Source organism: Megalobrama amblycephala, linkage group LG8, assembly GCF_018812025.1.
Source record: "Megalobrama amblycephala isolate DHTTF-2021 linkage group LG8, ASM1881202v1, whole genome shotgun sequence".
In the NCBI taxonomy this organism is placed as follows: Eukaryota; Metazoa; Chordata; class Actinopteri; order Cypriniformes; family Xenocyprididae; genus Megalobrama; species Megalobrama amblycephala.
In genome coordinates, this window is record NC_063051.1 from 35183701 (window position 1) to 35209275 (window position 25575).

Below are 25575 nucleotides of genomic sequence, written 5' to 3' on the forward strand. Positions count from 1 at the left end.
ACTGAAATGATTTACTCACGCTCATGTTGTTCTAAACATGCATGACTTGCATGAAACATAAAATAAGATTTTTTAAGGTGTCTCTCCAAGAACAGAATTGGACACCTCTGATTTATAAAGCAAAATGCAGTAATATCACATAAGCTTCTGTATTTAATATGAGAAACATGAGTTAAACATTTCAAGCAAGATGAGTAAAAGTATGATCCACTTTTGTGTAAATCTACTTTCAGACAATAAAAATAATTTCAGTAATTCTTGTTATACTGTGTCAATTTTCTCCAAGGACATGGGAACAGGGAAAGAAACTGTAATCTCAGAAGCTGTTTTATCATGTCCAGACTGTGATAGCATGAACCCAAACAACGCTTGCCATTTGCTGAAGTGTAAAAAACTGTTAGACTTCTTCTACAACAGATCTGCAAGAGAGAAGACACTAAACCTGAGCTTTTTTACTCCTTTTTTGTCATTGTCAGTGTGCGTTTAACCTCTGTTGAGTTTTTAGGATGTTGACATGGACCAGCGTTTTGTCTTCGTGTGCTTGTGTCCTGATGCTGTGGACTTTGTTTTCACCTCCTCTGGTCCAGGCCTGTCAGGACGATGAATTACCGCGTGACATGGTTCTTGGCTGGCTGAAAAGACGGATCTTAGAAGGTTTGGGGATGGATGAGCCTCCTCTGCCGGTGCTGCAGCTGCCAACGAGGCCGGCGGTGGACAGAGTCGGCCAGCATGCAGCTTCACGAATGAAGAGGGAGACACGAGTGGAAAGAAGACGCCATCAGGAGTCCTCACAGGTCATTCTGTTTCCAGGCTCAGGTAAGCTTGTTTAATTCTTCAATAGCTTTCTTAGGGAAATATTAACAAACAGCTTCAATACTTGTAAATATTTTTTAGAGTCGTCAGTCAAATCATCATGTGGTGTGAAGCAACAAGACGTGCAAAAAAATAATAAAGAAATGAAATTAAAAAATAATAATAAAAAGAAAGGACCCCTGCAAGATCCTCATGGGTGTGACTTCCAAAAACATAAAGATATTTAGTTACACCACATGACATTTTTAGAGTCATAAAATTTAAAGCGCTTGCTAAAAATGGTTTAAAAGCTTTTCAAAACCATACGAAACCAACATGAAGTGAAAGCATTCATTTCTAAGAACTTAACTTTTTATTTTCTTTATCTTGGAGACATTGATCCACCTAAAGCTGAAATCATTAGTTCCCTTCATCTCAGTGACATAAGATCTTCTGTTACATTATCTATCTAAACACACAAAAAATGGGCTTGATTTGGTTGTTCTGAAGGTATGTTAAAAAAAAGAAAGAAAAAAAGTCACACTCGTGGTCTTCAGGGTCCCCACATTGAAAATGGATGGGAACGTTTTTTATTCTTTATTTTATTTTTTTTTATTTTTTTTAAATAAATAAATAAATCTGTCAGAAATCCATTAATTGTTTTGGATGTGGCCAACTGATCATAAGATATATATATATATAATGTATTTTCTGAACATTTATTTTTAAACAATAAAATACATAAAAATAAACATTTTTGTGAAAGTTTAGAATTTGATTTGCCAAAAATGTAATTAAAATGACACTAAAAAAATTTAAAATATTTATTTCAATAAATCAAAAGTTAAAAAAACAAAACAAAAAAACATTAAATATCCAATAAGAAATTATTTTTAAAAATATATGTAAATACAACCAATAGCAATAAGCAAGTGTGTGTGTGCGTGTGTGCGCACGTGTGTGTGTGTGTGTGTGTGTGTGTGTGTGTGTGTGTGTGTGTGTGTGTGTGTGAGTGAGAATGTTTGTTCTAAATTGCATTTGTGCTCCAGTACTAGACCTTAATTTCTGTGCTGACATTTTCATATCTCTATGGCCCTCTGCTGGATATATATTGTCGAAACAACTTATATTTATTTTAAATCATCATTAAAGTATTTTTTCCAGAAAAATGTAATATTTCATATGCACGCTAATGGTGTAGCTGCAGTAAATAGGTAATAATAATAAAAACCCCCCCCCTAAAAAAAAAATATATCCCCCAAAACACAGCATAAATGTATAGTTGAGAAGTAAATAAAAAAATATATAATTTGTATATATTTTTTTTTTTAAATAGTTTTTTTTCCAATCGTTCTGTAAATGCGTAGGTATGGACCCCAAAGAGAAGTGTGGGGTGAAATGAGGAGAATATGAGGGTTAAATCATATTTTAAAGCAAGTTATCTTGCCATGTTGACATCATTTCATGAGCTTTCTTATTAACTTTCAGAGTCTACTTGCAAGGATATGCCTGATCACTCCTCTGATGCTGCATCCCGTCACTTTACTTACTACTTCCAGCCCTCTCTGGACAGCCTGGACTCCGCCATCACGTCTGCCCACTTCTGGTTCTATGCCGGAGAGGCCATCGCTTCCAGAAACATCTCGGCACCCCTGTTCATTCTCACTCCTCACCAGGAGCTGCTCCAGGCATCTGACAGTCCAATCAAACGCAGCCCTGACGGCTGGATCACCTATAAGTTGGATGTCCATCTCCACACTGCCATGGCTGATGGTCCTTTCATGCTGCAGGTCCGCTGCCCGTCCTGCAGCTGCTACGATTCAGAAGATAAAACTCCCTTTCTGCACCTCCACACCCGCTCAAGTGGCCCTGACCGCTCCCGCAGGGCACCCAAAATCCCCTGGTCACCCGCTGCTATCGAAAAGCTCATGAGACCTGCTTCTGAGGACGCAGACTGCAGAAGAAAACAGATAGAAATCTCCTTCGAGGATCTTGGCTGGGACAACTGGATTGTTCATCCGAAAGCTTTCACATTTTACTACTGCCATGGCAACTGCTCCAGCGCCGAGCGCACGACCACCCTACTGGGGATCAGCCAGTGCTGCGCGCCCGTCCCAGAGAGCATGAAGTCCCTGCGCTTCACCACCACCTCCGACGGGGGATTCTCGTTCAAGTACGAGACCCTGCCTAACATCATTCCAGAAGAGTGCAACTGCATCTAACACTGTGATCAAAGAAAATACTGAGTGGATCAAGAGGATACTTTAGATAGATAGATCGATAAAGTGTAACTTTAACTTTATCAAATGTGACCCTGCAATAACATGAAAACTCTGTTGATACAAAAATAACAGTTTAAGTAAAAACTTGCTTAATAACTTTTACAGATCATATATAGCATTTGATTTTTACCTTTTAATTTCTTTTTGGAAATAAAGCATTTTGTACTAAATTAAACAGCTATTTGGAAAGAAAAGCATCTTAACCATGCATGATTTTTTAAAATGCACTTTACCTATTTCAATAAAGAATAAATGTTTGATAAAGAGACGTGTCATTATTATATAGTTTTTTATTCATTTTTATCTCAACAGTTATCCTGTGAATGAGCTATAGTAGAAGAAGAATAAAAGCTGTAATTTCTGTTATTGTTTTTTTTTTTTTTTTATTATTATTATTATTTAAAAGGAATTAAATAATTAAAAGATTAAAAGGGAACAAGAACAATAAAAGTTCCAGGTCTATTATAGTTATTAAGTAATCAGTTTAAACAACTTGCAAATGTTTTTAAAAATATATTTTCTCTTATTTGTGTCTTAATATGTCAAAAATGCAAAACATTTCTTGTCTTGTCACATTCAGTTATGAATTATATTAATCAAATAATAAAACAACAAAACAAACAAAAAAAATGCTGGGTTAAAAATGGACAAGCCCAGTGGTTGGTTTAAATGTTTATTAAAATGTTTTATTTAACTCAACTATTGTTTAAAAATTACTATATTGCTTTCTTAAAATGAACCCAAAATATGTTGGAAATTAACATTTATTAATATGTTTAATAAACATTTATTAATACATTTAATGAATAATAATGAAACAATAAACATTTATTAAATTGCTTATCAATAAATGTTCACCTTTTGATTATTATTGTCTAGTAATTATGTGTCTGATTTTTAATTTAATTTTGGGTTCATTTTAAGCCAGACATATAGTCATTTTTATACAATAGTTGAGTTAAATAAAAAATGTCAACTGGTGAAGTTCAGAAACTAAAGGACATGTTTATTTTTAAAGCAGCATTAAACAGTGTTATGTGTCACAGATTTGGATTTTATGGATATAATCTCATCATGGCAGCCAAAATGAAGGGGGATCAGTTCAATACAGAATAACGGGTGTTTCTAGGCCACTGATATTTATTCATTTAGCAGATGGTAGTACGCAAAATGACTTACAATTGAAGGAAATCAGAATTTATCAAACAATAAAAATGAGTCTTCATTTCATGTATACACAATTTCAAACAGATTTGTCAAAATACTATTCATTTCTTAAGGTGTAAAACTTTGAGTTATAGGGATAGTTCATCATTTACTCATGTTGTTCCAAAACATGTATGAATTTCTGTCTCCTGCTGAACACAAAAGATATTTTGAAGAATATGGGTAACCAAACAGCTGATGGGCCCCATTGACTTCCATAGTATGGGAAAGAAAGAAAAATATTATGGAAGTCAATTTGGTTAAAACATCATCTTTTGTGTTCAGAAGAAGAAATGTATACAGGTTTGGAACAACTTGAGAGTGAGTAAATTATGACAAAAGTTTCCTTTTTGGGTGAACTATATCTCTTTAAATATTAATTTGATCACCAACAAAGACACAAATAGCGTGCATCTAAATAATATCATTGCAAAATCTGAAATCCAGTTAAAAAAAAAAAAAAATCCCATGTAAACCACAGATACTGTATATATTATATACTAAAAGTAAAGCAACATCATGTTGCATACTTGCACCACAAATTTTAATTTCTATAATAATACAGAGCATGAAACCTTTTAATAAACAATTCAAGCATTTTCCAGGTTCTTAGTAGTTTTGAAATCTGGTCAAATGCACATGTATTGCAATAGTTTTATTCATAAGTTCTTAATACAATGTCAATTCTGTGTGAAAAGCAACCTCCCTTAACATATGACATTTACATACAGGACAATATTCCAAAAATATCAGACCACACAGGCAGACTTTACTCTAATCAAAAAGCGACATAACATAATACACAAATGCTTCAGGCTTTATAGACAAGGATTGTATTGATCTGAACAGGAAGACTGTTTCTGGCTTCAATTTATACTGATTTGCTAAAACAGACAATAATTAACATTAATGAAAATATCATCAACAACAGTAAAGAATTGGGTCTTTCTTCTTGAGCTATTGTTACAAAACAATGTGAGCAGATATAATTGCTTGGGATATAATGATCCAGTAGTGTGGATTTTAAGAACGGGTGATTTTCCTTGTCATTATATATGGCAGCTATGGTTTTAATACTGTAAATAACACTTTTTCTGATATACAAATAGAGGATCGCACACAAAATGTTGTCAATAACTGCTCTCCATTATTTGCATCTCATCTTTGAGTTAGTCCATTCGATGAAGAGTCAGAAGAACAGGAAAAACACAGAATCTGGTCAACGACTGCCCTCCTAAATGTGCATCTCAGCCTGGAGTAGGGTTGTTTTTGATGGAGAGCAGCTGAACAGGAGAAGACGCTTCAAGCATGAGCTTTTTTAAAAACAGAAAAAGAAAAATACATATTTTATTATATATTCATCAATTATCAAAAATAAAGAGTGCAATAAGGTACAAAAAAAGTCACATTAAAACATGGCAATTTCTGATGATAATAAAAATCTATAATAAACAGCTCTTTCTAATCTTTAACACACTTCAGCTGACTTCAATAGCATGGAGTAGCTCAGACATGGGCAAAGATTGCTGATGTTATCGGATTTTCAGGTGTGACTCAACTCACTTAACGCCCTTGTATTAAATTGTATTTAATTGTAAGTACAATCATAACATAACGTACAGTACAGACATTATCTTAATTTCATAATGTCCTTAAAGGTCATTTCACCCAAAAATGAAAATGCTGTCATTAATTACTCATCCTCATGACGTTCCAAACCTGTAAGACTTTTGTTCATCTTCAGAACACAAATTAAGATATGTTTGATGAAATCTGAGAGCTTTCTGTCCCTCCCTTGACAGCTACGCAACCACCACTCGGACGCTTTAAAAAGTTCATAGAGATCAAGAGATTGTAAAAATAATGCATATGAATTGAGCGGTTTAATACAAATTTTCTGAAGATACACAATCACTTTATATGACGAACAGATTTAATTAAATTTAAACACTGATCAGCGAACATAAACAGAAGCTCAACTGAACATGCTTAATGCACAAAAGCTCAAACGTGCTGTGTAACGTGAGAATGAACCTCATTGGTTCTTGCTGAAGCTCAAACGTGCCGCGTAACACGGTGAACCTCATTGGTTTGCTGAAGCTCAAACGTGCCGCGTAACACGAGAATGACCTCATTGGTTCTTGTTGAAGCTCACGCGCTTAACACGGTGAACCTCATTGGTTTGCTGAAGCTCAAACGTGCCGCGTAACACGAGAATGAACCTCATTGGTTCTCGCTGAAGCTCAAACGTGCCGCGTAACACGAGAATGAACCTCATTGGTTCTCGTTGAAGCTCTAACGCCGCGTAACACGAGAATGAACCTCATTGGTTCTTGTTGAAGCTCTAACGCGCTGCTAACACGAGAATAACCTCGCTTGTTGAAGCTAACGCGCCGCGTAACGAGAATGAACCTCATTGGTTCTCGCTGAAGCTCAAACGTGCTCTTTAACACGAGAACGAACCTCATTGGTTCTCGTTGAAGCTCTAACGCGCTGCGTAACACGAGAATGAACCTCATTGGTTCTTGTTGAAGCTCTAACGCGCTGCGTAACACGAGAATGAACCTCATTGGTTCTTGTTGAAGCTCTAACGCGCCGCGTAACACGAGAATGAACCTCATTGGTTCTCGCTGAAGCTCAAACGTGCCGCGTAACACGAGAATGAACCTCATTGGTTCTTGTTGAAGCTCTAACGCGCTGCGTAACACAAGAATGAACCTCGTTGGTTCTTGCTGAAGCTCAAACGTGCCGCGTAACACGAGAATGAACCTCGTTGGTTCTTGCTGAAGCTCAAACGTGCCGCGTAACACGAGAATGAACCTCATTGGTTCTTGCTGAAGCTCAAACGTGCTCCGTAACACGAGAATGAACCTCGTTGGTTCTTGCTGAAGCTCAAACGTGCCGTGTAACACGAGAATGAACCTCATTGGTTCTTGCTGAAGCTCAAACGTGCCGCGTAACACGAGAATGAACCTCATTGGTTCTTGCTGAAGCTCAAACGTGCCGCGTAACACGAGAATGAACCTCATTGGTTCTTGCTGAAGCTCAAACGTGCCGCGTAACACGAGAATGAACCTCATTGGTTCTTGCTGAAGCTCAAACGTGCCGCGTAACACGAGAATGAACCTCATTGGTTCTTGCTGAAGCTCAAACGTGCCGCGTAACACGAGAATGAACCTCATTGGTTCTTGCTGAAGCTCAAACGTGCCGCGTAACACGAGAATGAACCTCATTGGTTCTCGCTGAAGCTCAAACGTGCTGCGTAACACGAGAATAAATTTCTTTTGTTTTCGCACATCAAGAAAACATGCTTGAGCTTCCGTTCACCACAACTGATGTGTGAGTTGATGAATGCTTATAAGTGAATAAAAGCCTAAATTCAATCTGTTCATCACATAAAAGCGATTGTTTCTCTTTAGAAAATTCAGACTAAACCGCTCAATTCATATTGATTAGTTTTACGATCTCTTTATGAATTTTTTGAAGCATCAAATAGGTAGTTGCATAGACTGTCAATGGAGGGACAGAAATATCTCAGATTTGATTAAAAATGTCTTCATTTGTGTTCAGAAGATGAATGAAAGTCTTACATGTTTGGAACGACATGAGGGCGAGTAAATTTTCACCGAGCAACAGTAATTGTGACCGAACCTTAATGAGTTTATAGCATTACACAACAAGCATTGGTGGGTGTTCATTTTAAACCCTGCTTATGCATGTGGAAGAATGAAGTGGAGCCCAAAACTAACCTTTCTCCTCAGCGTTGACATAGCCCTCCTGTGCCAGGTTAAGTCGGTTTTGCTCAACTGCAATGCTGTTAGAGTTCAGGACCGCTTCTATGTGAAGCACCTACTTCTTCAGCGTGGTAGGCCTGGTCCAGATGTTGCTGTGCCATTTTCAGGTGTCTCCGTAGACGGTCTATATCACGGCTAGTGTTGTCATCACCCAGTGACTCCCGTCCAGAGTCTCCCATGAATTCAGGCTTAAGCTTGCCAGAAGAGTCCTTTTTCAGGACAGTCTGATATCCCGGTGGAGCACTGGCTAGGCGATGACAGATGGTGGATGTGGATGGCCGATGCATGGGCAACCTCCGAGTCGATCGACTTTGGACTGCGTCCCTTACACCTCCAATTCCCAGATGAAGGATTTCCAGCACAGTCAACACCAGGCAGAGTATACTGACAACATACATGATGACCAGGAAGATTGTCTTTTCAGTGGGACGTGAGACAAAGCAGTCCACCGTGTGCGGGCAAGGGCTCCGAGTGCAAATGTATGATGGTGCCACTTCGAAACCATACAGAATATACTGGCCAAAAAGGAAGGCTATCTCAAAGGCAACACGAGAGATTAATTGTAACACATATACCTTCATAAGACCGTCTCTCTTGATGCGGCGACGACCATCATGCTTTGTATCTGGAACATTGGATGCGGCGGCAGACTTGTCCGTAGATGCTTTAGTATCCTTCTCAGATGGCTCAACCTCCTCCGAGATCATGGGAGCTTCCTCACCCATGTCATCAACCTCATCATAGTCACGGCTCATTCCACGGTGAATCAAAGACAGCAGTTTGCGCTTCTGTGGTCGGTATTCCTCATCGGCCATTCGAGCAATTTTGTGCATGGCAAAGCCGAGGTACATGATGGATGGTGTGGTGATCATAATAATCTGAAAAACCCAGAATCGAACGTGCGATAGAGGGGCGAAAGCATCATAGCATACATTTTCACAACCAGGCTGTTGCGTGTTGCACACAAACTTGCTCTGTTCATCTTGATAGATGGTCTCACCGCCCACCACTGTCAGGACAATTCGGAAGATGATGAGGAGCGTGAGCCAGATCTTTCCCACAAAAGTGGAATGGTTGGAGATCTCGTCAAGCAAGCGCGTCAAGAAGCTCCAACTCATGTTGGCACCAACACAAGAGACCCGTCAGATCTGGACAAGATAGAAAGAGGTAGTGGGATCATAGAGGCATTTCAATTGGGACACAAAAACAGTAAAACTTACAGTAAATGGCCTCAGTTGTGGCTAACAGAAATATCAGAAACATGTTTTGCAGGTGACATGAAAAAAAGAGTCCAGCACATTATGGTGAACATGTTTGAGTAAAATGAGAATTAATGCAGTAACCAATGCATGATATTAATTCCATTTGTTTAACACAGTAAAACATTCTATTATTATTGAAGTAGTGTTGTCAAAAGTACTGTCTTTGGAATAAGGCTGTGTAATTAAACGCAATCGCAAAACATTTGCATTTACATTTACATTTATTCATTTGGCAGACGCTTTTATCCAAAGCGACTTACAAGTGAGGAATACAACAAGCGAGTCATCATGACGAGGCAAGAAGTGCTCACAAAACAAGTTTTAGGCAGTGCTCAGAGTATCATAAGCTACAATAAAGAGGGATTAAAGGAAGTGAAAGGATAGGTATAGAATTTTTTTTTTTTTAGGATGAGGATAAGTGCTCACGAAAGAGAAGAGTTTTCAGCTGTCTTTTGAATATTGCTTGGGATTCTGCATTCCGGATGAAGGATGAAGATGAAAACAATCGCGATTTGAGCACATGCAATTTCTAGATCGCACAAGACTGCAATTTTATTTTTTAATTTATTTATATTTTAATTCAGAATATTTTGGAGTATTTTGGATTCAGGAGAGAGGATGTGTCAGAGAGCAAGGTAATTTGCAAGACCTGTGAGATTATTTCAACGAAACGGGGCAATACAACAAACCTGTTCCAGCACTTTTTTCCACCACAAAAAAAAAAAAAAAAAAAAACACTGTATGACCAATGCATGTCGACAAAGTCCTTCGAAACTAACAAAAGCACACCTCAAAGCCAGCCTGAACCGACTGAACAAGTATCCATCATTCAAGCATTTGCAAGCATCACACCTTATGAGAAAGGAAAGGATCAAAACGGCACAAAGAAATTACCGACGCGATCACCTAACATATATGCAAAGACATGGTGCCTGCGTACATCGTCAGTAAAGACTAATACAAACACTCGACAAAAGATGCCATCTCTGTTTATCAAGCTGTTAATTCTACGTTATTTAATTGTGAAATGTTTTATGCACTTCTTGTGCACTGCATACATTTAGAATGTAGCATATTTGAAAAAGCAAAAACAACAATCGCAAATAAAATCGCAATTGCAATATTCATATGATTATTCTGTCCATATTGCACAGCCCTACTTTGGAAGCAAATTTTAAAAATGTGACAATACCAGCATTTCCCCTAGGCATTTTCTTAAACACCTCTGATTGGCCTTTGTGTTCACGTGCTCAACATATATGTCTGCTACAATGATCAATGCATGGGAGAGTTTGAAAGCACACAGACGTGCCTGAAAGTGGGAGCGTTTGATAGCAGGTGTCTGCTGATAGACACCTGCTTTCAAACACTCCTGTGTGTATCTGTGCAAGCGACATATATGTCTATTTACAACATGTTATTGAAGCGCTGATCGCTGTAGCCAATCACAGACAAATCTGTTGAGCACATGAACACAGCGGCCAATCAGATGTGTTTAAGAATTCGCTCAACAGCACTCGGGGGAAATGCTGGTGTCGTCACATTTTTACAATTTCAGTACCGACTTAGTACTTTTGACAACACTATATGTGCTGATGAAATACCAGCTACAGCACCAGCAGGTGTCAGTGTTCAATACATGTGTGTACACACATACAGTATACATATACACACGTTATATCCTTGAGGACATTCATTCATATAATGTAATCTATAGCCTCTTAGCCTAACCTTAACCATCACAACTAAGTGCCTAATCCTATCCTTACACTAACATTAACCTATTAACCTTAACCCCAAACCAAGTCTTAACCCTCAAACAGCCAGTTGACAGGGTGTTCATTTAAAATATATATATATATTTAAAAAACACTGTTTGTATTCAGATAAGTTTTGAAAATGTCATGTGGTAAAACCAGTAAAAAAGTAGTTGCACCACATATTTTACAACCTTAACTATCCTTGTCAAATATCCGTATGTGTTTAATAAATAACTAAAAAAAAAAAAAAAAAGACAGTTGCATCACACTGACATTTTTTTTTTTTTTTTTTTTAATTTACATGACATGCCAGTGGGAAAAAAAGTCCATAATGAGTTCATAAAGACTGTTATATTACTTAACTATTGCATGTCTCCATTAAATTTACTTTTTGAATTTTCCATGCATTTTGGAGTTATAGATAAAGATGTAGATTCTTATGAATTTAGAAGTTTGTCAGAGTGAAACAAGTTTCTACATATGCAGTGCACATATATTAATAGAACATCATTACTAAAAAAGACATTTGTGCATATTTTATTTTCTTTCAATAAAAAGGATTAGAATACACGGGCCAGATAAAAAAAAACGACTGAATAAATATTTCAGTGACATTTAGTGAAATGTAAATGTATTATATTTTATTTGACTTAATTTTATTAACTGCCAACAGATGGCATTACAGGAACAGACTGAATAACTAGTGAATCTTTAGTTTCTCAACAGATCTGATGTACATAAACCAAGTTTCACTGCATTACAAGTTAAGATTTTACACATGATAGTAACTGAATATGAAATATTGCCAAAATAAATTGCTAAAAAACAGGAAATTAAAACTACATATAAAATTATTATTGTTATCATTATTATAATGACAGCATTTTAAACATGAGAACATTATTATTATTATCGCATCATGTAATGGAAATGTACTGAGTAGCTTCTCTTTACAACTGCCTGCCAACATCAGCAACCTCACCCTTGGGCAGGAGCTTCACAGATAAGGACAAGTCATGACAGGTCACCATCTGACAAGACTGAGGTTCTGTGGTCAAGAGAAGAAGGTATGTAGTCTACTCAGACATTTCCCATTTTAACTCCACTATTCAAACAGTGAAGTGTTGCTGATATAGTGCTGTGTTACAGTGATTTCAGGATTTGATTGATATCAAATAACAGATCCATGCTGAAGATTTGTGTAGGCTTGTGGCACAGACACATTAAAACAGCACCTTCACTGCTGGAGCACTCTCAGAAAACATCCCAAAAAATATAGTCTTTCATCTCAGATGAGGAATGATCATTGATGTCTGACTATTCTATCTTCAGGTAAAAGGTGTTTTAACAAGACCTTTAGAGTAATGACAGTACAAAAGGGTGAATTAGCAAACACATGTGCAAGAGTATTGAAAAAACTTCCAATATGTATTCATAAAGAGTGACAAGTAATAACCTAATGCTCATGGTGACGTAAAACTTTCTAAAAGAGGCTTAAATGATTATATGTATATGCAACATTCCTAGACCAGATGAAAAAAATAAAAAAATAAAAAAATAAAAAATTATATATATATATATATATATATATATATATATATATATATATATATATATATATATATATATATATATTTATTATAACGAAACTACTATAAATTCGTGTATAAATAATAATAATGACACTTTTTTGTTGGTGTTTTCCTAGCCCTACATTCAGAACACAGTTCGTGTCTAAAATAAATGCTATGATTAATATAATCAACACAGTAATTAAATGTGCTGTTTTATAAGGCATTGGTAAAGAAAAGAAAAAAAATCCACAAGAACCGCGCATAACAGACCTGAGATGATCAAACTTTCTTTTAAGTTTTAAACGCGACAACTTTATATCAAAGAAATGAAATCTGAGTTCTCAAAAGTCACATGTTGCACCGGTAAATGCAGCTCCATTAAACTCTAAACAAGGTAAGAAACAACAGAAACATCCACATACCTTCGTCTAACAAGTGATTAGTAGGCTGTCCTGTCCTCAGCTGTTGGACTCGGCTTGTGTTTGAGCAGAACTCCGGCACAGCGTGTCACTCACTTCTCAATTAACTTCCACCCACCACGTGAACATCCATCCTCCTCTACACCCACACATGAGGTCTTTAAACCTGAAACCTGAAACCTGAGCTCAAAACTCCCTCCACTGTAAATATTGTAAAATAGTAAAATGTAGTATTTAAAAATTAAATGGCTCTCTTTCAATTCTTGAGGAAAATGACCTGAATTGGCCACGTGGCTGCATTGAAAGAAAGGGAAATTATAGCCTACAAAGTCAACAAAGGTAATAAAGTGTTCCCACTAAAAAATAAAGTTATTAAAAATAATCAGATATATCAAATAAACATAAAACTATGTAGTACCATTTCTGTCTGATGTCTAATTTTGTTTCTTTTTCTAGTTAAAATCTACTTCTTTTAATTCAAATTCACATTGCAATTCTGTATATTTACTGAACTTTATAAAATATTCACCTCAACCTCATTTTTTTTTTGTTTGCTAACTCAAATTGAATTCAAATTCTGGAATTTTAATGTAATTTAACAGGCATTCTGAATTAGGGCACACAGCCTGGACCACAAAACCAGTCATAAGGGTCAATTTTTTGAAATTGAGATTTATACATTATCTGAAAACTGAATAAATAATAATTTGTTAGAACAATATTTGATTCGAGATGCAACTATTTGAAAATCTGGAATCTGAGGGTGCAAAAAAATCAAAATATTGAGAAAATCACCTTTAAAGTTGTCCAAATGAAGTCCTTATGCATATCCACTCACAAAAAAATAAATTTTTAATACATTTATAGTAGGAAATTTACAAAATATCTTCATGGAACATAATCTTTACTTAATATCCTTCAAATTCACATTGCAATTCTGTATCTTTAATGAACTTTATAAAATATTCACATCAACCTCATTTTTTTTGTTTGCTAACTCAAATTTAATTCCATATCTGGAATTTTAATGCACACAGCCTGGACCACAAAACCAGTCATAAGGGTCTATTTTTTGAAAATGTGATTTATACATTATCTGAAAGCTGAATAAATAATAATTTGTTAGGACAATATTTGGTCGAGATACAACTATTTGAAAATCTGGAATCTGAGGGTGCAAAAAAATCAAAATATTAAGAAAATCATCTTTAAAGTTGTCAAATGAAGTCCTTAGCAATGCATATCTACTCACAAAAACATTATCTTTACTTAATATCCTAATGATGTTTGGCATAAAAGAAAAAATAAATAATTTTGACCTATACAATGTATTGTTGGTTATTGCTACAAATATACCTGTGTGATTTATGACCGGTTTTGTGCTCCAGGGTCACATGTCAGCATCCAAGAAAAGCAATCCCGGAAATATAATAGCCAAGATGCATCTTTTAAAGGCTGTAATATTCAAGATTTTTGTCTCTTTCATTTCATTTAAAATAATATTTAAGAGAAAGTAAGTGGCATTCATTTTCCTGTAAATATGAATCACAAACACACACTATTGCTTAACATAAAGCTTATGTGAACGATGGGCTTGACATGTCTATGCAAAACTTGCTCCACAGGAATATTGTATATACTGAAAGAGCAGTGCAAAACCCGGATGTCTGCATGTTCATATAGAGAAAACATTTCTGTGCTGCCATTTCTACACGTCTGCTGAATTAAAAAAAGTAACTTTCATCATAATAGACTGAAAAGAGGTGAGTGTAAGAATTACTGTATAAATAATTTATGTGTCATAACATAAAACACTTAACCTATATCACAAAATATGCATCATTGCACAAAATACTTGAAATTGGCAAAAAATAATTACCAACTTGTGTGCAATAATCATTCTCATATCCTCTCTCATCGTCGGACATAACAATAAGATGTGAAAGACTTGAAGAGTTTATTATGTTTACAAAAATAAAAGTTATCATGTTTCCCTACTGGAGACCAGTACAAAGATAAATAAATACACATTAAATACATTTCAAATTGACTGATAATATGCTAACAACAATGTGCCATTTCACTACTTTTAGACCAGTTATAAAGAAATAAAAGCACAGAACGTCTGAACAACACAAATGACTTGGCACAAAACTGCAAATATTCCTCTCAGTCTCTTCTCATCCATTTCCTTTCTCGTGACCATTACATTTTAAAGTGTAGTCACTCGCTCCCTTTTTACGCTCTCTATAAAAGTGCTGGAACAGAATATTTTGTAACTTTGGGGAAAAGACAACTATTATTAAACTTTACATTTATGAGCTACATTTATGCTTATAAAACAAATCAACACTAATTATTTCAAGTGCAAGCTCATCATAGAACATAATGTGAACACATTTACAGTTCAGCAACATGTCTTAACAGCTAACGCTGCATTAACACCACCAGCACTTTGTTATTATCCTCTGACCTGTAAAACCCAAATATGAACCGTTCTGAGGCTTTTCACCCTGAGAAACAAATACTCCTTCAATTCATCTACAGAAATCAATAAAATCAATTGTAAGTGCATGCATAGTTATGTATTATGAGGTGTGTTGGTGTTTTGCTGTACAAAGTCAAAAAGACACTCTTTGTTACTGCACGATTTGCACAAAGACATTATCACAACAAAAGGGAATTTGTGAGGATAATATGGAGACATTTACACTAAGATACAGTAATACAGATTAAAAGTAGGCAGATTGAGGCAGGAATCGTCATGATGTAAAGGTGCTTTTCTTTACACCGTGGATAGAGGTTACTGCTTGATAGTAGCCAGTTTGACACCAAACATGGTTTCCCACTGATTTGTGATCCATTCCACCAGGTCTTGTACCAGCTCTTCATCTTCAGCATGTAAAGACCATGTCTTTTCTTTCTTGGCCATCTGTGAAAAAAATTAAACAACCTCCATTTATTCTGTCCATATAGTAGTCAGTATTTAATGTTCTCTGTGGATTAGGTAAGAACATGTAAAGATGCACACACCTCATCATAAAGCTTTAGGTCCATCTGGCATGGATTGGATGAGAACAGATGAACGGAACTAAGGCAACTGATTGGCTGAGTTTCTCGAACGGTCACCTTCCCACTGCTCGTCTCGCCCTCAGGTTGACTCTTGCTCCATTGGTGGTCTTCATCAAGGAGAAACAGCATTTCATTGGTGGCTAGAACACTCACAGAGTCCAAAGAGCCATCTAAGAAAACAGAAAGACCAACATTGTCAAATACTTTTGTCCCAACAAGAAAACTTTTTACCCTTTTTGTGACACCAACAGTAGTTGGAGTGTGGAAGATTTGGCCCACTAGTGGTCAAAAAGATCACTGTTTTGGTTACGTGAGTTGGGCTTTTCAGCATGGATGAATATAATGATTTGAGCTGAACTGGTGCATCTGTGGATACAGACGATGGTTTTATCAGAGCAAATGTCACTAATGATGTCAAGATTCATGGCCACCAAAGAGAAACGACAATTTAAAATGAGTAGGAATCTGCCTTTGTTATTTTGACTCATTGAAAATATAGTTTTAAAACAAATAACGTTACAAAAGTTAGGCAACAAAAAGACTGCAAAATATCTAACCTTCTGAGCAAGAAAAAATAAACTCTGGATCTAAATCTTGCAAAGTCTTAGTTGTCGCTAGGGATTATCGACAACAAAAAATTGTTGACAACTATTTTTTTTTTTTTTGGCAAATAGCCTTTTGATCACTTATTATCTATTGTAAGGGCCTGCAATAATGCGGTTTGACCAGTGTGGCACTGTAATGCAGTTCTCCCAGATGCACACCAGTAGAAGAAGACACAGCACTGTAACACTGAAGCAGAGTTAAAGTTAATGAGATAATTAAGCAATTAATTAAGTGATGACTGTGCATTAGTGATGAACACCTGCTGTTAACAAGCAGAATCACTGATGAAAAGAGAAACACAAGAACTACAACTGACTTCAATCACAGCCTTATTAATTGCTTAATTATCTCATTAACTTTAACTTTAACTGCTTCAGTGTTACTTTAACACTATTTAGAGAGGAACCATATGTACTCTGAGCAGAGTTGATTTAACTCGGGGGATTTTACTGTGTAGGCTAATTCTGTCATGTGACACCACATTTATTTGCATTAAAGCCCCTTTTCTCGACAAAAAGTGTTTCCAAACATATTTTTGCAACATTTGAACTATCGATATAGATTTTATGTGCTAAAAAAAATAAACAGAAAAAGATTGTGTAGACATTTGAGAAATTTTATCGACAAATGATAGCTGTTGATTTGAACTGAAATAGAAGGCAACATCATTTTTTTGCGTAATCAACTTAAAAATTTGTGTTTATGCTACAAATGATCAAGTTCCTCTAACTCAATGTAGCTTGTTGGTTGAACGTAAATTCACTCAAAGTTGTCATAACTCAAAAAAACTGATGCAGCTTGTTGCACTAGTTTTTGTTGTAGTTGTTGTTGAGCCAAAACATTATTTTCACAGGAGAAAAAGACAGCATGAGTGATGTTCAGGATGTTCCTGTCTTTTTAAATTCACTGTAAGATTGTTTCCTGGGTTTGGTCTCACCAGCTGAATGCTTATCACATCACAAGTCTAGCCTGCTGCGAGCCCTTTCCATAGGGGGTTTCTGGAGGAGAGTCGGCTGCCGGCAGGGGTCTGAGGCTCTTGAAATCTGAACCAGCCGCTCACAGTCAGATCACTCTCTCAAGAAGAATGAGATAAATCTGTTTTCTGTGACTCTCCCTTTTTCCATCAATACCTCAGATTTTGGTTCCAAGCATAACAGCAGGACCCTAACAAAAGCAAGTGCTGATATACATATACCTTTGTGTCCTAGTGTTAACCTGAGCAGTGCTATTTCCCACAGTGATCTGATGAAAGTGTGCATGAATCATCAAAGACCTGTAACTGCAATGTGTGAATCACAGTTTAAATTGAATGGAATGGTTCATGTGCTACAAACCCGACCATAAATTCCCTAAAGGTGAACATCACACCCGTCTCAAGCTTTATTTAGTCTAATAATCTCTAATTCTGGATTAATGCATCAGATATAAATTTGAGTCTTTGAGTCTGCAACTACATGTTCTGCTACCCTAACCATTTGTGGCTCCTTCACGTTACAGGCAAGTCATCACATGCTGTAGTCACCATATAATTTTCCCATATCATTCCTCGTATTTTTCTTGTGGCTCTAGCAACAGAAACATTTTGGGCGAAGCAGGTAAAAGCTTGCCAATCTCCATCTTGGAGAACATAAACACTCACCTTGCTGAAGAAATGCCAAGAGGTACCGGAAAGGAGGATGGCTGTCTTCTTTATCACATGGCCGGGTGTCCTCACAGACTAGATGCCTATAGGACACACAGATCAGGATTTAAAAATCTGTTGGGATAATATGCATACCTTGCAATTAACCATTTAAACTGTGTGTCTTCTTTATTGCCATTCACACACATTTTATGCATTAATGCTGGGGTTTGGCTAGGATAGGGAGACAAAAAAAATTAAACGCCTGAGGCAGAGATAAAGAGAGAAGGAGTCGGAAAGCAAAAATGCCTGCTTGTTTGCACTGCATACCAGAGGTGGTGCTGTGGGTCGAGTCGGGTGGTGGAGATTCCCTTCAGCTTGCTGTCGGACTTTGGGGCCAATTCCCTTGCAATTTCTGCATGAAAACAAAGAGCTCTAGTTAGAAAGAATATCTGCACAATTTCTTCACACACTCTAAACTCAAAATGAAAGACTTTAAAATAGTTTTAAAGGTGCAATATGTAATATTTTCTGTCCGCTAGAGGTCGCTAGAGGCCTATTCAAAACAAAGGCGTAGCTTGATGACGCCAAGTTTGAGCGCAGAATCTTGGGACATGTGGTCTTCACCTCAACGAACGGTGCAAAAGAATAGGGATTGGAGTCAGGCAGAAATCATGTTCATGGATGTGATTATTAACGTTACTGGAGCGATTGCGCAACACACGCCTCACGAGCAGCGGGACTTTTATTATGACACAGTCGCCGGCGCTGCTTACGCTTTTCCGGTCATGAGTTTGAGGTAACGCAGCTCTGTTTATCATATTAGATACATTTGAGAGTGTTGAAAATGATGTTATAGCGTTACTCTGTGCGTTCGCTCGGCGGCTGCTGTGAGACACTGTTACACACTGCAGTAAGATAGATCGATTTTACAATATCATATTAAATGCTGGATGGCTTGTGTTGATAAATGGCATGCAATTCATTTTAAAACGTATTGTATGATGGAGAAAATGCTGTATTACTGTTACTAAAAATAAAGCTGCATCTGATTATGCTATGTTAGCTACTTGACAAAATAGTGTTTTTCTCTGAGGCATGGTAAAGCATGGTACTCGCTAAACATCAAGAAAATTAGATTTAAACAAGACTAAACATGTTGAGCTATATAACAACAATTAGTTTTCTGTCTATAAATATATCAAAACAGTTGTTCCCTTGTCTATTAAAACATGTAAATATTAAAGCGTCTTTGGTGTTTCCATGGTTTCTACAAAATAAACCGGAAACCGAGGTTAACGCGGGTATGACGCAATTGACAAGCGACTCCTCACACGTCCCGGAGCCTTGGTTAAAATAGCAATTTTCTCACGATTTACAAATAGTTGCAAACATTTGGGATATTGTAAGTACTCAAGTGAACAAAATATATAACACTGGCCTAGTGGTTTTTGGATGTTTTACTGCAAAATTCTTACATATTGCACCTTTAATACATGTTCACATAATTGAGTCATTAAATTTAATCAAATAATTTAGTATAATTAAATAGGTTGCACACACTTTGAAATCAAAAGTGAGGCACAGGTGGGAAAACCCTTCAAGGGTTAGTTCACCCAAAAATGAAATTTCTGTCATTAATGACTCACCCTCATGTCGTTCCACACCTGTAAGACCTTTGCTCATCTTTAGAACACAAACTAAGATATTTTTGATGAAATCTGAGAGGTTTATGACTCGTCCATAGACAGCAATATAATCAACACTTTCAAGGTCCAGAAAGGTACTAAAGACATCGTTAAAACAGTCATGTGACTGGAGTGGTCACATCAACAGCGAAAGAGACTGACAGAAGGAGAAGAGAAGGAATTGTTGAATAAAGTTTTTTTTCTTTCTTTTTTTTGCACACAAAAAGTATTCTCATCGCTTCATAACATTAAGGTTGAACCACTGCAGTCACATGACTGTTTTAACTATGTCTTTAGTACCTTTCTGGACCTTGAAAGTGTTGATTATATTGCTGTCTATAGGGAGATCAGAAAGCTCTCAGATTTCATCAAAAAATATCTTAATTTGTGTTTTGAAGATGAACGAAGGTCTTATGGGTGTGGAACGACATGAGGATGAGTAATTAATGACGAATTAAATTTTTGGGTGAACTAACCCTTTAAACAAAATGAGAAAAAAAGGTGTCATTAAACCACCTTCATGGTAAAATAAAGCTGAAAGCAAAAATTATAGGAACATTCTGATTGAAAAAAAAAAAAAGACAAAATAATATTTGTTGATAATTTTAGACATTTTGTCCTTAAAGGATTCGTTCACTTCAGAATTAAAATTTCCTGATAATTTACTCACCCCCATGTCATCCAAGATGTTCATGTCTTTCTTTCTTCAGTGGAAAAGAAATGAAGGTTTTTGAGGAAAACATTCCAGGATTTTCTCCATATAGTGGACTTCACTGGGGTTCAACGGGTTGAAGGTCCAAATGTCAGTTTCAGTGCAGCTTCAAAGAGCTCTACATGATCCCAGACGAGGAATAAGAGTCTCATCTAGTGAAACCATCAGTCATTTTCTAAAATAAATAAAAATTATACACTTTTTACCACAAATGCTCGTCTTGCACTGTGCCACGCATTACGTTATTTATATATATAGATATAGATAAGACTCTTATTCCTCGTCTGGGATCATGTAGAGCTCTTTGAAGCTGCACTGAAACTGACATTCGGACCTTCAACCCGTTGAACCCCAGTGAAGTCCACTATATGGAGAAAAATCCTGGAATGTTTTCCTCAAAAACCTTCATTTCTTTTCCACTGAAGAAAGAAAGACAAAGATCTTGGATAACATGGGGGTGAGTAAACCAGGAAATTTTATTCTGAAGTGAACTAATCCTTTAAGAAGAATGAATTATTTGCTTACCAACTGCTTTTACTGTAACTATTGACTAACATGTTGTGTTGAAAATCAATCAAAATTTATATTGCATGGTTTCAATGACACATGCAAAGTTTCATTACTGCATGTAATTCAATGATATATTAGGCCTGGGAACAATATCACACTTTTTGTGTGATTGTTTACTGTTTAATGCATTACAATTAATTAACGCAGCTCCTGAAATAATTATGTGAATGTCTTTTCCCCACGTCCTTTGGCCAGTGTTACAGTATATGTTCATGGATCAATCCTCCCATAAAAAATATTAATACCAAATCACTGTAATTGTATTCACGTATTTATTGTGTAAATGTAAAATAAGCTTTAAAGTGGGGAAAAAACTGACAGCTCTCATTCAAACAGGGTACTGACGGACAGAAACATCACCAAACACACTACACTGCTAAATGTGACATGTATTATAATGGGTTTATGTGAGTATTGTTTTAAATTCACTTAAATTAAAACGTATTTTGTGATTCTGATTAGGCTGGGCATCAGTATCGGTATGGATGAAACTGACCTTCAAAGACGCCATTAAACAAATGTTTAAAATATTGTCATTATGTTGTTTCCGCATTAATTTGAAGCTTCAACTGAAAATATTTTTATGATTACAAATTTTAAATAATAGGTGTGATTATGTTCTTATGACGTGTTATGTAGTTCTTACGTTAAGCATTTCACTGCCCTGCGCCTCGCGTTTTTAACCACAAAATGCATGCATTCTGTGTGAATGGGCACTGTATACTGTATATAAACTAAACTGATGTCCCCTTTGGACGTTTTTCATATGCCTTTCTTTCTGATGACTCTAATAAGGCCAATTAGGAATTGGCCAAAAAGCTTGTCTCAGCACAGTCCAACCTGAATCACATTATTTGCTTTGATGGGTGGGGATCTGTGTAATGGACCCAATCTTAGAACCAAAATGCATGCTCATGTTAAAATGCAAACTAAGCTGTCATTGTTGTCAGTGAGTCAAATTGGGTGTGTAGATCCCTGTTTATAAGCCAGTAATGATTTTGACACAATTCAAAATGCCCATCAGTTCACTAAGTGAATCAGATGTTGATTGATTGACTGCTCTGATGGACTCATTTCAGTGAAGCATTCATCAGACTAGTCATTTTCCTAAAAACTAAACTGGTTGATTTGCATTCAGCCCACGAGGGCTTTATATCTTCAATAGAAAGATGTTTTTTTCTATTATTTTATGGTATACAGTCTTTTTATTGCATCATGTTCAATACAGAGTGCAAACTCAACAAGGTAAATATTATTTATTTAGCTGTAACGCTGACTCCATTTTGGAGAAAAATGGGGAAACTAATCCTGAATGATGACAAAGATGAGGAAATGATGGGCTCTCAAGAGTAACTCTGAAAATCTGGATAAAATGGTGCTGGGCTTCAGTTATATTGGTCAAGATGTGCACCTGAGGAAAAGAGCTACTGTAGAGCTCCATTCGCCAATGAATTGGTGTGAACATGGTACGTGCTTTAGAGATCATCACTCCTGGGTGGGGTTAGCATCAGCTAATGACGCAACGCCAAAGTGACCAAATGAAAGGGCACATTGTGATATGAAACTGTGTCAAATTCAGCAATTGCGTCACCTTTGAGACCTGTACACCGGACAGATATCTTCAGAAATGTAGCGTATGTTTGGCTTTAGTTTGTAAAAGAAAGTCCACAATAAATGAGTCATAAGACACACCCTCTGTTAATCTGCTTTTTCAAGTTCTCAAAGACACAGAAAACAGCATTCTCATTTTTTTTACTGTTATTAAATATGGACATTATCATTCAGGCCTCAGAAAACTTAGTGTTACAGCTTTGAAAACAGAATATACTTCAAGCTAAGAACGACGTAATTTCAACAAAATTAGACCAAAACAAAGTTTGTTTGGTGTTCAAAACAGCTTTCCGGAAAAGTTTGCTCTGGCTGGTAAAAACTTTCGAACTCCCATTGGTCCATGGCGATTATGTAATCGGTAGGTGTGTGCTGAGGCTCCGCCTTCTTTGACGTGAAAATCTTCTCTGGTTTATTTCTTCTGTTCAGTCCCTCAAGGTCAGACATCCGCGAGTAAAAACATAAACACACTGCAGAGACGCTTTATAGAAAAAACTGTTTAGCTGTAATTCTACACTGTTGCTCATGTTTAATACTGTAAAGCTGGTTGCTTTTTAACAAAGTACTTTATAAATAACGTGATATGACTATTGCTATGATCAGATACTTTCTTAACTACCGTTTTCTCAATGCTGTCATTTTTGTTGTGTTTACTTTGTTATTGAGAGGAAAGTTCACAGCACATTTTTACATATTCTTATAAACATGTGGCCGTCGCCGGGATGTTCACTAACAGTATATCGCCTAGGGTTGGGACAATAAATCATTGCAATAAATCGATAAATGATTCTGGATGGATTTGAGATTTTAAGAATGCATCGCAATTCTCTCTGGAGTCAATTCTGAGCGTAGTTTTTAACAGCAGATGGCGCTGCGTGCTTTAGAAACAGCCAAAAGCTTCCAATTCCTTACACACACCACTTGAACCTTCTATAAAATAATCTTTCATAAAGTTTGAAAAGGTTGAAGTGAATTACAAGGGTGTTTGCAGTGGGCTGTTTACATTAATCTCACGTCATAAAAGCATTCTGAGGTTCAAGTACATTCTCAGACTCAGCCGAATGCACAAGTGCTCTTCAGCGCTCTTCTTCATGAGCATTTGAGTAGCCTAGAGCGCCATCTGCTGTTAAAAACTAAGCTCAGAATCGATTCGAGAGAGAATCGTGATGCATTCGGAAAATCGATCCATGAATCGAGATTAATCAATTTATTGTCCCAGCCTTATCGCTGGCCACGTATTTCAAAATTCTTTTAACCCCTAAGCAAAGAATGAAAAAGGACTTTGCTGTGAGTATATCAGGGCTTTAATCCCGAAGTACAGTGTCAGTGCACAGTGAAATTTGAATAGGATTTCAAACCACATATGAATGTAGCTCAAAACGGATTTGTAAAAATCACATTTCATATGATTTTTTGCCGTTCACACCTGTTAAATCTGATCTGATTTCAATTGGATATGCACAAAAATCGGATTTGGACTGACAGTCTGAACGTAGCCTAAGATGTTCTGTGACAAGTGTGGCTTCAAGCTACACAGACATTGACAAAATGTCACTCAGAGCATTAACGGACAACAACAAAAATATAACTTACTGTAACTCATCCTAGCATTAAACACACCCTCCTTCAACTTATAAACATATGTGACCAGTCACGGAAAGTAGGGACACAAGTCGGTTTTGGGGCATTTTGAGTTATTCACAGATTCTGAAAGTGCAGTCTCCAAGCTTTCCAACGATGTGTGACACATGGAAATATGATAATATTTGGAGAAGTTGTGGCCATTTGAAGGTAGGCAATCAAGAAAGCTCAAGAGGGAGAAAAACCCCTTTAAAGTTTGTGCAGTTCTCACCTGTTCTCACCTGCTGGGAGTGACAATAGAGCTCATTTACATCTCATTTAGATAAGCCATACCCCCTGTAAAGCTGCATGGACTGCATACTATTAATACTAAAGGTTAATGTGCATTGTAAATGTCAGTAATTTTTTTTTTTTTTACTTTTATAAAAATGATTTAGAGGCTGAAATATGTGACTTTTTTGTCAAAACTCTATTTGAACTTGTGCATTGTAGATAACATGTTGCAAGACACTCCTTTAAAATCTGCCCATCATTTTTAATGTTATTATTTTAATGTTTATGTAAAGAAAAAGTACATATTGATGCTAATTTTATTTTTTATTTGCTGGTTTTCCACATAAAACTTGGTGAATTGACTTTTTGAACAGGATTCTGTGATAACCGTGATCATTTTGGTCACTAATCATGAAATGAAATGTTCTCACCTGAGAAGCCTGTTAAAGAAGAATAGGCAATCCAGGAAATAACTGGACTAACAGAGGCCAGAGATCGCTAACTATGCCTATTCAAAACACTTTTCAAGTCAATAAATACACGATTGAGGCGATGAATGCATGCATTGACTCAGAATTTGCGTCTGAATAGCGCTGGCTCCATGGGCGTGGCCGCATTAGCAGATAATGAGCTGAATCACGGACTTCTGACATGGCTCTCTTTTCATACAGATTACATAAACACAGAAGGTTTGTTTTCGATTTGACTTACACATTTTAAAACTTGACATTTCAACGTTTTTTCAGACATAAGTA

General features: G+C 36.4%; 3 protein-coding genes across 4 annotated transcripts in view; 1 reads left to right on the forward strand and 2 right to left on the reverse strand.

The window, feature by feature from the left end:
• Positions 1-315: 315 nt before the first annotated feature.
• On the forward strand, positions 316-3333 carry inha (inhibin subunit alpha). The gene is made up of 2 exons (XM_048198497.1): positions 316-816; positions 2281-3333. The coding sequence occupies exons 1-2, from the start codon at positions 507-509 to the stop codon at positions 3012-3014; spliced, it is 1044 nt and encodes a 347-aa protein (XP_048054454.1). The 5' UTR covers positions 316-506; the 3' UTR covers positions 3015-3333.
• Positions 3334-4196: 863 nt separating this feature from the next.
• Positions 4197-13356, reverse strand: gjc4a.1 (gap junction protein gamma 4a.1). Its single transcript, XM_048200885.1, has 3 exons — positions 13093-13356; positions 8030-9222; positions 4197-5593 (listed from the first exon to the last, which is right to left on the reverse strand). The coding sequence occupies exon 2, from the start codon at positions 9190-9192 to the stop codon at positions 8098-8100; it is 1095 nt and encodes a 364-aa protein (XP_048056842.1). The 5' UTR covers positions 9193-9222; positions 13093-13356; the 3' UTR covers positions 4197-5593; positions 8030-8097.
• A 1673-nt stretch (positions 13357-15029) lies between these two features.
• The window catches only part of LOC125274464 (serine/threonine kinase 11 interacting protein), a 45761-nt gene continuing 35215 nt past the window's right edge, over positions 15030-25575 (reverse strand). For both annotated transcript variants that reach the window (XM_048200887.1, XM_048200886.1), the window contains exons 23-26: positions 18719-18803; positions 18407-18492; positions 16123-16331; positions 15030-16021 (exon numbers count right to left, since the gene is read on the reverse strand). In XM_048200887.1, the coding sequence (XP_048056844.1) occupies positions 15893-16021; positions 16123-16331; positions 18407-18492; positions 18719-18803 (509 nt within the window). In that variant the 3' untranslated portion in view covers positions 15030-15892. The remainder of the gene's footprint in view (positions 16022-16122; positions 16332-18406; positions 18493-18718; positions 18804-25575) is intronic.

What these genes read in the sequence shown, in the direction of transcription:
- inha (XM_048198497.1), top strand. Translation starts at nt 507, where the DNA reads ATGTTGACATGGACCAGCGTTTTGTCTTCGTGTGCTTGTGTCCTGATG. An exon ending in CATTCTGTTTCCAGGCTCAG is followed by an intron (nt 817 to 2,280) that starts GTAAGCTTGTTT and finishes ATTAACTTTCAG; the next exon opens with AGTCTACTTGCAAGGATATG.
- gjc4a.1 (XM_048200885.1), bottom strand. Translation starts at nt 9,192, where the DNA reads ATGAGTTGGAGCTTCTTGACGCGCTTGCTTGACGAGATCTCCAACCAT.